The sequence below is a fragment of the Adiantum capillus-veneris genome, chromosome 9 (genome assembly GCF_014529385.1).
Source record: "Adiantum capillus-veneris isolate H3 chromosome 9, ASM1452938v2, whole genome shotgun sequence".
Lineage (NCBI taxonomy): Eukaryota > Viridiplantae > Streptophyta > Polypodiopsida > Polypodiales > Pteridaceae > Adiantum > Adiantum capillus-veneris.
The window spans coordinates 17,981,344-17,993,710 of NC_140939.1; the positions used below are offsets into that span (position 1 = coordinate 17,981,344).

Here is a 12,367-nt window from a genome sequence, read left to right on the forward strand (position 1 = left end):
GTCTTGTATGATCTACCTTGCGTGCTTTCAGTCTTACTTGAGCTGTCAAGTCTCGCTTCTTGGACCTTGTTTTGATGAGAGAGAGAGGAGAAGTTTTTCGAGTTGATTTGATTTTTATAAATTTTTATAATTTATTTCTTTTTTCTTTCTCGGTGTCATTTTCATTTCAGAAAATTACCAAAATACCCTTGTATTTTGTGGAATTCCCAAAATACCCCTCAAAATTTGAAAGATCCCTTATGCACCCCTCATATTTGGCCAAAAATTCCCAATATGCCCTTCAATTTTACCAAAATTCCCAAAATACCCCTAATTAACCTCGCAAACATCTCTAAAAACGGATTTTTTTGCAACTCTACATAGGAAGATTGGTTATCTTCAGTAGAAGATGATAGAACTAGGATTTTAGATGTTATTGAGAGCTCTTCATATGAAATCGCTCATCATTTTTGAACACAAAAAACTTCTCTATTCGTGAGCTTATGGTAAAGGATAGATCTCCATTGTCATAAACATTACACTATGCAAAACTTGTTGCAAATCCATCCCACAATTATGCAAGGGTATATTGGGAATTTTTTAAATTGGAAGGGCATTTTGGGAATTTTCACAAATTAGAGGGGTATTTTGGTAATTTTCCCTTTTAAGAGTGTTATGCCCATGTGAATGAGCTAAAGGCCCGCAGCAGCGAAATATATGATACGAGTTTCCGAGCATCGTTTTAGGGACGCTTCCCAGCTCACAAACACCACCATTTACATTTCTGAGGTATTGTAACCCCCCCCGCCACCAAACACACACACACACACACACACACACACAGTTAATACGTAACCATCCTTTTGCAGGTGATAGAGGAGGATTACGGGCTATATATCTGGCCCAGTAGCATTGTTCTTGCTGAATATATATGGCAGCAAAAGGATCGCTTTGCGGGTGTGCAGGTGCTTGAGGTAAGACCTACCATTTGTCCTTATCACAGAATGAAATGTTTATGGTGTTCTTAGCATGCTTTGCTTTAGTTGTCTAGAGATGGGACACACCGCATGCACAAGCTCCAGTATGTACTTAGGGTTCAAATAGCTCATGATAACAATTTTTGTACCAAGTTACTGCCTTTATATTCACCTCAAACATCTCGTTTTGCAATTAAATCTTTCAATGGCACATGTCGCTTGCAATTGAGCTGTATGGCCTGCAGCTTGGAGCAGGAACGGGGCTGCCGGGAATAGTTGCTGCAAAACTTGGAGCTCATGTGATTTTGACAGACGTTGAAAATAATTCAAAGGTTTGTCCATGTTGAGAATTGTGATTTTTTCAATTGTAATTAAGCATGCTGATAGTTGACAGATTTTTACCTTTGTTTATGTGTGTTGCCACTCTACATTTGTATTTTCTTGTATCCTATACGGTCCTTTTTTGCCCTTGGTACAAATAGATGCTGATTGAATTAAAGCATATCAAAATCAATAATCTGATTTGATGTACGAAGGATCTGAGCTGGTCTGCTAAGCAAATTGAGTTGATCTTACCAGCAGTGTTATCTCGTCTAGTCTCGTCTGAAGGGATTGAGAATTCATTGCAAGTCTTTTAAGGAAAATTTGACAACCCAAGAAAGAAGGGCTTGTCCAGCCTCCCCTTGTTCCTCTTTTCACTCATTGAGAGCGGACCGTGCACTTAGCGGCTAGCCAATTGACGTGAGGTTGGAAAAAGCAACTTTGGTGTGAGTGCAAGGCCGCTAAGGGGTGCGTTGGAGAACCGTTTGGTGTCGTATTCTTCTCTCTCTCTCTCTCTCTCTCTCTCTTTCTCTCTCAGCACCTTCATTCACAGTGTCATTTACTTTGTTTGTGATTATTTGCACTCTCTGACCAAAGGAATGGAAGGCTCTCCCTTCCGTAAGTAAAAGTAACCCTTGAGCACAGTTCGGAGCACTCATCTTGAGCAAAGTTCAACATTCACTTACGCTGCACCTAACATTGGTATCAAAGTTTTGACTGAGTTTTCAGTATTACTCAAGGAAAGAACCACAAGAATTTTTTTGCACCCAAGTCCACTTGGGCGTGTCGATTCCTAATCGTGTTTTTGAAGAGTGAGAGGTAATCCAAGAAAGTAGGGCTTGTCCAGCCTTCCCTTGTTCCTCTTTTCACTCATTGAGAGCGGACCGTGCACTTAGCGGCCGGCCACTCGACGTGAGGTGGGAAAAAGCAATTTTGGTGTGAGTGTAAGGCCGCCAAGGGGTGCGTCCGCAGGGAAGAGTCGAGCTCGGCTAAGAGAAAAGCCTTCTCAAACACCGATTGCAAGCTAAGGAACTTAAGAACCTCAAGACCTCAAGAGCTAAAAACCCTCAAGAACTCAAGAAACTCAAGAACCCAAGAACCTCATGAATCCAAGTTCCTCGAGAACTTAAGTACCCAAGATCTCAGTGTATGGTCATCACCCAAAGCCGAATGGATACTTTGTGTGAAGGTGATGAGCATGGAGGTGGTGAAGAAGAATTTTCCCCACCATGAGGTTTTTTTGACTCTCCCCCTTCCCCATCTACGCCACGGGTTGTACCAAATCCTATGGAGGCTTTGGTCAAAACGATGATGGACATGATGCTACAACAAGAGGCGCAACGCACCACCTTGGATGGTGAGCGTGATCAAGGGCGCTTGGCAGCCGAAGAAAGAAAGGCAATCTTGGATCGTGAGCGCGAAGAAAGAAAGACAGACTTGGATTGCGAGCGCGAAGAAAGATGGTTAGCCTTGGAGCGTGAACGTCAGCAAGCGCGCTTGGCGGTTGAAGAAAGACGAGCGGCCTTGGAATTAGATCGTGAGGCATAGAGAGACCAACGCATGCAAGAGTTGGTCCTATAGGTACTCACCTCGAAGTCCGAGCCACTCAAGGACATGGTGGAATTCTCAGGTAGCACAAGTCGAGAAGCGGATTCCAACAACCCCGTTACTGAGAAGTTGACGTTCAGTAAGTATGACGGTAAGATGGATGCTACTATTATTCATTCTTGGTTGCATCAATTTAATGCTTACTTTGGGACAACTAAGAAAACAGGAAATAGCAAGGTTTTGACGGCAGCCATGTACCTTGCCGGTGATGCTATTAATTGGTATCGCGTGTCACAAAACGGGAGCGTACACGAGCACTTAGAAAATCTGAAAATTATAATTCTTTGAAAACATGAGAGAAGGGAGAAGATCGACACAGTATTGGGGACCAGAAGATGGGCTGGTCCTCCCCCGTTAAGAGTATTCTTTTATTCAGGGAGAATTCTTATACAAGCACGAGAACCCGAGGAAACCCCTCCGTTCTGTAGTCTTAGACCCGAAGGTCGTGCTTTCCCGTAAAGGGCTTGGGCACTAAAGGCCGTTCCTTCCCGTGAGGGACTTAGGCGCGAAGCCGTACTTTCCCGTAAGGGACTTAGGCGTGAAGCCGTACTTCCTGTGAAGGGCCTTCCCGTGAGACAGGAGATTCTTGCAAAACAAACCACACAAAGCAGCAATTCTCAATGCGTATCAACACCTTATAACTGTCGCTCCTTGCTCGGAGAATCAACCTCCGTACTCAGTTGTCACGCGAGCACTTGCAAATTCCGTCGCCAGTCTCTGCTCCAGAATCCCAGCGCTTGCACTTCCTGCTGCTTCCGGCTCCCCCAAACTGAAACGTTGGCTACCCTTTTATAGGGTCTGACACCCGGCAGGAATAGGGGTCCAAAAGCAGAGCTTGGCGCTCCTAGAGAGAGGAGAGAGAAAATCACGTTTTCTAGAGAGAGGAGAGCGAGAGATCGCAATTCAGCCCCCCCTGCGTTGGTTTTAGTGCTGGCTTTTTCTATAAGAGCCTTGCCTACTTTATTTTATTAATAAAGGGGCCGGTCACTTAAAAGTGACCCGCCACTTTATAAAATAAAGTGTGAACCTGTTCAAACGTTAAAAACTCACTCAGTTAGTGAAAACAATGCTACACGGACACATTCCAAGCGTCCCCGGGTGCAGGACATGACACAGATGCAATGCAGACACAGACTCCTCGCGGGAAAGCATCTGCCCTTCCGCGACTGTTCCTGCTTTTCGTAAAAAGCTTCATTGAACCCATCTTTATTCTTGTGCTTGTGTTCTTACGCGTATTTTCTTACTCAGTTCGGATTTCCTCCTTAGCCTACAGGATGCCCCCTTACTGATGCACCCGTTACCCATCATGTGACGCATCAGAGGCACTCGTAACCCGGCCCTTTAACCCGAACTTACGGAAACTCCTTCGCGATGTTTACCGTCACCCATCAAATGACACATCAGAGTTGTCCGTTCCTGTAGCTACAATCTTTTTAACAGTTCTTAATGCACATAATAAAATATCATAAAAAAGAGATTTAATCATTAAAAATAAGAAAATAGTCCAATTAGCAACATCGCGCTTGGCAAGCACAGTTAACCGTACACCTAGAGGAAGCCGAAGAAGGCGTGCCCCTTTCCTTCAATTGGGCCGACTTCCAAGACAAGCTCAGGGCGCGGTTTATGCAACCTCAATACCTAGTGCGGTTGAAAGACGATTGGTGCGGTCTCAAGCAAAATGATATGTCCGTTATGTCTTTCTCTAATCGTGTTTTGCAGCTCGGTACCCAATTACGCAAATCGGATGATGAGCACAAAGAGGGATTCCTTTATGGATTGGATGAGTATATCAAGTTTGATGTCGAAGTACTCGATCCCATCGATCTCAACAAGGTGGTAACGATTGCTCTCGCACAAGAGATGAAGCACAACAAAGGAAAGCCTAAGGAGAACAAAGTCTTCTCACAGTACCTCTCAGACTCCTCAGAACCCACAGAACGGTAAGAACGGTAAGAATGGTAACTCTTTTAGTCAATCTTCCTCTAATCCTTCGGAAAAGAACTCTCAAAATGAATCTAAAAGTAAAGCAGATGAAAAAGCCGCAGCAGGAATTGTAGGAGGATACATAACGATGGAAGAACAAGTCATTTATTCTAAGGAAGGTAGATGTTATCAATGTCACACTAAGGGTCACATAAGACGAGATTGTCCTAAGAACGAACATAAAGAACCCACAAAGGAACCCACAGAATTCACATCTTCTATTAATGCAATTAGGCAGCACACTAATGTGTCTCAAGTTTCTCACGATCATGCCGATGCATCTCTCATGCATTGTTATGGTTATGTGTAACAGACTTGGACACTCCAAGTCAAGAATCAACCGCGACAGCACCAAATAACCACTTCAAAACAATTCACAGATCACAATAGATTTGCACTGGCCCGGCGGAGTTCCGTGCCTAGAGATATTGGCCCCAAAGACTGGCGCCCCTTTCGGTATTTCTTTTTATATTAATCAATCATCAAAGTACAAGAGAGCGGTTAGGGTTTCACTCTCAGACTCTGCGTCGAGATGCCCTGAGAAGTGAGGCCCTCACCACTAATTTAAAGATTACAAGGGATGCCCAAAAGCAGAGCCCCAAAAGCTTTTAAAATCAAAAGCATCAGTTCTCTCTCTCTCTCTTAGAGAGTCTTTTCTCTTTTTTTTTATAAAAAAAAAGCAAAAGCAAAATTCGCGTCGCTCATCATTTTCCAAAAAACAAAAAAAAATTTATTATTATTATTTTTTAGCCTCCGCAATTTTCGGAAATTAGGGTTTTTGACAGAAATTAGGGTTTGCAGGAATTTTAGGGTTTCTGGCAGAAATTAGGGTTTCTGCTGTCCGCCACGTCATCACTTTGTGACATATCTCCCTCTTGAAAGCATTGTAATCGACCGCGATTACGCCTGCAAAACCGACAAAAGCCATAAACCGTCTTAGCAGAATATCACAGGACATCACCAGACATCACATGACATTCAACATTCATTCGGATCTTAGACCATGATTTATCGGCAATGTAGCTAGCAATCACATCTAGGTCCAATCGGGACCTCATCGATGTCCGATTGACTAACCCCTATTGCAACCATGTCTATTCGAGATCAATCAGACCAAAATGCTGCAGTAATTTCAGCATCAGTCCTTGCACTCACAAGAAGTCAAGAACAAATCAGTATCATTATCAGGAATTCCATTTCATAAAGTCATCCAGCAGAATAATGTCAGCTCTCAGTATCCCTGTTGCTCAAAGAGACATCAGTGACTTTAGTATCAAAATCGAGGCATCTGTTGACAAAGGAGTGGAGTAACTCCCCTCTTGTGCATCCCACTGCACCAGATCTCCGGCCAAGCTGAATTCTGGGTTCCGTTTGGAGTAGACTATGCTAAACCAAAGCATCGAGGTAAAGTTTCACAATCCGAGGAGTATCTGCTAGGTCCTCCTCCTCCATCCACTTCGCATCAAATGCAGGAAAGTTCTTGAACTAAACCAAGAACCGCCTTCAGACTTTACCTTTCTTCGCATCATTATGTGCCAAAATCTGTTCAGGAACAAGGATCTCCTTGTTTTCTTCCACTGCGGGTTGCTCATCAGGCTCCCCATCATCAGGCACATCACCCTTAATAGGGTTCAAGGGACTCACATGCAATGCATTGTGAATCCTCCAAGTATCTGGCAGTTTCAATCGGAAGGAGACATCATTTATCTTTTCAGTACTCTGGAAAGGTCCGTAGTATCACATACTAAGCTTTGGAAAAAGCCTCTCCTTTCCCTTTTTCTTTCTTAGGCGTGCCTTTTCAAAAGTAAGAGCACCCAATCATCCTCCTTCAGTTTCAAGTCGCGACAATGGCGATCCGCTGCCTTTTTCTGTCGTTCTTGAGACTCCTGCAAAGTCTCGCGAACCTTGGCAAAAGCAGTATCCAAATCTCGCGAATATTCATCCGCTTCAAATATCTAATCTTTCGTGCTCAGGAAGGATGGAACCTTCGCAGCACTTTCAACAATCTCACATGGCGTCTTCCCCGTCGAAGAGTGTATCGTGTTATTGTAGGCAAATTCCACCAAAGGTAAGTTCTTTTCCCATTGAGTCTTCTGATCCGAGATACAAGACTTGAATAAATCTAAAATCATTGAATTGGCAATTCGTCAGTCTGCAAGTGGAACGATGACGAGAACTGCAACCGCGTGCCAATGTTCTCCCGAATTGCCTTCCAAAACAAACTCATAAATCTGGGGTCTCTGTCGGAGACAATCGTCTCAGGCGTGCCATGTAATCGGAAAATCATCGTGATCTTTCTGTATTCTCGAGAGATCAAAAAAATGAAATCCATTTCAATATTTTCCCAGGGGCGGGTGGGTATGGGTAAAGGCTGTAACAATCCCTGTGCCTTATGCCTGTCAAACTTGACCTTCTGGCATACCAAGCAACTGCGCACAAACTCTTCCACATCTTTCTTGAGTCTCGGCCAAAAGAAATATCTCTCTACCCCTTTCATGGTGGTAGCAATGCCGCGGTGACCCGTAAAAGGTGGAGAGTGGCAATCAGTCATAACCTTTTCCCTCAACGGCTGTGTAATGCACAACATAGTCTTTTTCATCAAGTAGCCTTCCCGAAGGGAGTATCCAGCTACTGTCTCGCCATCCCGTAGCCGTGTGAAAATATCTGCAAAATATGTATCTGTGGCATACTGATCGACCATATCCTCAAAGCTCCTATGATGTATCGCGGAAATAGCCAGAACCAACGGTTTCCGAGACAAAGCATCTGCCACCACATTCTTCTGTCCCTGCACATGGACAATCTCGAAGTGGAACTATGACAAGATGTTCACCCACCGCATCTGCTTTTCCGAAAGCTGCTTCTGTGACAAGAAGTAGCGCAAACTCTGATGGTCTGTAAAGACAGTAAAATCCGCTCCGAGTAGGTAATGCCGCCACTGAGTAAGAGCATGGATAACCGCCAAAAGCTCTTTCTCATAAATCTGTGCTGTCATCTCCGGCCTAGAGAACAAACGGCTCTCGTAAGCTATGACATGGCCTTCTTGCATCAAGACCGCACCTAGACTACGACCACAAGCATCACAATATACTTCAAATGACTTCTGCAAGTCCGACAAAGTCAAAATAGGTCCCGTAGTCAATTTCTCTTTCACTGTCCGAAAGGCAGTCACCTCTGTGGGTCCCCACGAAAAAAGGTACTCCTTTCTGTGTCAAGGTATGCAAAGGGGAAGCAACCTCTGCAAACTTTCGTATAAACTGCCTGTAGTACGAACACAGTCCCAAGAAGCTTCTAACTTCATGGACATTCCTCAAATCGGGCCAATCACGGATAGTCTCTATCTTGGCCGTGTCCATTTGCACTCCTGCTGCTGACACAATGTGTCCCAAAAAGTGTATCTCTTGTAGGAAAAATTCACTTTTCTTTGCATTAATCACTAGCGTGTGATCTCGTAATGCCTGAAAGACTTGAAGCATATGATCTTTGTGTTCTGCCTCATTCTTGGAGAAAACAATGATGTCGTCAAAGAAAGTGCCAACAAATTGCCTGTACTCTCAAAAAATCCTGTCCATCATCCGGTTAAATGTCGCAGGAGCATTGGTTAAGCCAAAAGGCATCACCAAAAACTCAAATAACCCAAAAGTCGTCCGAAAAGCTCTCTTGTAGACATCTCCTGGCGCTATCCTGATCTGATGATATCCACTCTTCAAGTCAATCCTGCTAAAGCACGAGGATCCCTGTAACCTGTCAAGTATATCATCGATCCTAGGAATCGAAAATCTGTTCTTGATGGTGATTTTGTTGAGAGCGCTATAATCGATGCACATTCTCCAAGATCCGTCTTTCTTCAAAACCAACAACACTGGAGAGCAATACGGTGAAGTACTAGGCTGGACAAGACCCTTTTCCAAGAGGTCTTTCACTGGGTTCATAATCTTTTCATTCTGTACTCGGCTCACACGATAAGGTGGCCGATTCGGTGGTGTGCTTCCAGGTATCAGATCAATGGTTTGATCTTCAGGCCCTCTGAAAAGCAATCGGTATGAGTGTGGAGAAAAAAAAATCTTGGCGTTCTTTTGATCAGGTCAAAAGATATTCAACCTTTATCTAGCGTTCAGTTCTCCCAAAAGAATGAGTAAGAAAACTGAAGTTCATCAAGTACAATCTCTAAGCCCTTCATTTATCAAAGTCGCTTTCTCGGCCCGATAGTCAACCACGGCGTAGTTCTTGTGGTACCAAGGGATCCTGAGTAGAATGTCACTCGCGTGCCCTGAACACCCCTGTCATTGCAAACGAAGTTTGCCAATGCTCGGTGTAATGGCAACATCCCATGCGGGTGCCAGTCGAACTACCTCCGCCTGTGGCGTCAGTCTGTCGGGCGTAGTTCCAAATCGAGCCGCCAATTCCAAGTGAAAAGAAGTTGGCCTTGGCTCCTTCAAAAGAGCTTCCTGATCCTTCACTTTGCCCCGAAAGCGGCAAAGTTTGTACTTTCATTCATTAGATTCGGTGCAGGTCCCACGCCATGTGGTACCAGCTCTGCTTTTCTATCTGCCTTTTCTGCCACATTCCTCAGCTGCTCTCGAACTCTCAGACCTGTCCTCGTTCTTATCATTCTGTTGGTTCTGTGCCTTTTTAGGGCACTTCGCGGAGATATGTCCATGTTCCCCGTATCCAAAGCACTTCCCCTCTCTGATGAAGCGAGCTCTCTCCTCAGGAGTAAGCTTGGGTCGTGCATCATTTTTCTCTGGGTTGCTCTTTTTTCTTTCTACTTCATTCCCAGAAGTCTGTTCTGCTCGTTGTGTCATGGCCTCATCCTTGGGGTAGGTCAGACTGCCAGAGTGAATGGCAAAGCTCCGCTTCGCATGACTCATCAACTCCTGAATAGAAGCTGACTTCTGTTTCAAGCAGTGATCTCGGATCTCTGTAGGTAGACCCAAGGTAAACCGCTCAATCTGTTCTCTGAACGAGATCTTCTTGAATGAAGAGGCGGGTAGAAAAGAGCTCCAGAATCTTTCACAATAAGCATTGATTGTATCTTTCTTGGTCATCCGAAGATGGTTCCAAGCAGCTCGTACATCTAGTTCATATTCTTGCGTCAACCAAGAAGAAATAAAAAGCTTCTTAAATTTCAGCCATTTAACTGGCGCACTCTTGTTTAAAAGAAGCGTGGACCACCAAGTGCGAGCATTCCCCTTAGAGTAAGAGGCAGCTCTCCGAATCTTGGAGTGCTCTGAATAGCGTCCTCCCGCGAAAGCGATGTCAAATTGCTGTATAAAAGACAAAGCCTTCGAAGCATCTGAGTATCCTGAAAAAGTATCAAACTTGATCGAGTGGCCACCTTCCTTAAACTCTCGGACTTTCTTGCTTTCATCTTCGAGAAAGTCATATTGGTTGGCTTTGTAAAAATTCTTCTTGTTCGCATAAAACTTTCCGTCATCGGAATCTGAGCTGTCTGTAGAGGAGTCCTCAGTAGAACTGTCAGTCTCTGGGCGAGATATAGCCTTCTTTGCCATTTTCTTGCCCTTTCCGAAGCTTTGTTTCTTGCTTTGCTTTTTGCTTTTCCTGTCTTCTTCGCTCGAGTCTGAAGAGCTAGAAGAACTGTCAGAAGAAGAAGAAGAAGAAGAAGAAGAAGAAGAACTGGGTAGGCCTTCAAACTTGACGCGTTTGAGAGCGGGTTTCGGGAGTGGTGTTGTGGTTCTCTGCCACTCCATCTGTACCTCTTCCAAAGAGGTCTGGTTCATATATTTTGCCATCTTCGGATCCTTGGCAAAATTGAGCATCATCTTTGTTGCATCGCCAATCAATTGACGACGCTGCATCTCTCTTTGCTCCGCTTGAGTAGGCCGAGGCGCGCCATACTCTCTGTCTGAATCTTCGTTGTGATCCCAGCCCGCATCTCCAGATGCAGAGGGAGTCGACTGATCAATGCCTGAAGCCATAGGTGCCGCGGAAAAAAATTTCGGAGATCGGATTTCCCGTAGAAGAGAAATCGGCCGTGCTTTGATACCACTGTAACAGACTTGGACACTCCAAGTCAAGAATCAACCGTGACAGCACCAAATAACCACTTCAAAACAATTCACAGATCACAATAGATTTGCACTGGCCCGGCGGAGTTCCGTGCCTAGAGATATTGGCCCCAAAGACTGGCACCCCTTTCGGTATTTCTTTTTATATTAATCAATCATCAAAGTACAAGAGAGCGGTTAGGGTTTCACTCTCAGACTCTGCGTCTAGATGCCCTGAGAAGTGAGGCCCTCACCACTAATTTAAAGATTACAAGGGATGCCCAAAAGCAGAGCCCCAAAAGCTTTTAAAATCAAAAGCATCAGTTCTCTCTCTCTCTTAGAGAGTCTTTTCTCTTTTTTTTTATAAAAAAAAAAGCAAAAGCAAAATTCGCGTCGCTCATCATTTTCCATTTTTTTTTTTAGCCTCCGCGATTTCCGGAAATTAGTGTTTCTGGCAGAAATTAGGGCTTGCAGGAATTTTAGGGTTTTTGCTGTCTGCCACGTCATCACTTTGTGACATTATGTGAATGGTCAACGCATTGTGGTTCTTTGATTCTGGTGGTATGCATTGCGGCTTCTTGGTTTGCTCGTGGCATGCACTCTTCATTTACGCATGAATGTCCTGATGTGACCGTGTCCATTCAAAATGTTCGTTTTCGTCGAAAGTTTGTGATTTCTTCTCTCTCAAGATACGATGTGATTTTTGGCATTAAGTGGTTTAAAGGTCATAATCCACAAGTTTGTCGGAAAGAAAACACTCTCAGTTTCGTAGTTGAAGGAGCACCTCTTGTGATTCTTCAATGTGACACTAAGATACCATCTATGTCACTAATCTCTCACTCTCATGTTTTGGACGAGGATAAAACACGTAGTCTCATTCTAGAGAAGCATGATTTGTTGCATGACAACGAACAAGAAAAGACACATGAAACGGAACCCGAAAAAGAACAGGAGAAGTAGACTCTCTCAGCGTTTTCTTCTCCAAAGCACGACACACATGTTTTGCATGATCGAGATGTGATTGTTCACAAGGATGATGGTTTAGATGATGATTTTTCTAGTGAAGCTAACCTCATTGCAGATACGATCAATCACGCAAAACCGATCTTGGCTCTCGAGTCAAGGTCCAAAGAACCCACTCAAGAAGTATTGTGTGTTCGCATGATTAGTCAGCACGTATTGTTCGAGTGTTTCATTCGTGACGGTTTCGTGTATTTTTGTCACCGTCTTTACGTGTTCCCTTTTCCTTAGGCATGCCGTATTGTACGATGCACATGATTCACTCATGGATGAGCACTGATGTATGCGGATCACTCTCAAAAAGAACAAAAGTTTGCATTCAAGGAATTCACATTCCATGTCTCTTCCTTGGCATGACACAGTCTCAGAAAGAGCACAAGAAAGATTGTCCATCAAGCATCGGCATTTTCATTGTGATTTGCCACAATTGATAGGGTTAGGCCGAAAAGTCAAGTTTAGATCTCATTTTTT

At 44.1% G+C, this 12,367-nt stretch overlaps 1 protein-coding gene across 2 annotated transcripts in view; it reads left to right on the forward strand.

Moving 5' to 3' along the window:
- Positions 1-640: 640 nt before the first annotated feature.
- Positions 641-12,367, forward strand: part of LOC147450178 (Putative methyltransferase family protein) — a 69,596-nt gene continuing 57,869 nt past the window's right edge. For both annotated transcript variants that reach the window (XM_086520669.1, XM_086520670.1), the window contains exons 1-3: positions 641-768; positions 849-953; positions 1,202-1,288. In XM_086520669.1, the coding sequence (XP_086376795.1) occupies positions 697-768; positions 849-953; positions 1,202-1,288 (264 nt within the window). In that variant the 5' untranslated portion in view covers positions 641-696. The remainder of the gene's footprint in view (positions 769-848; positions 954-1,201; positions 1,289-12,367) is intronic.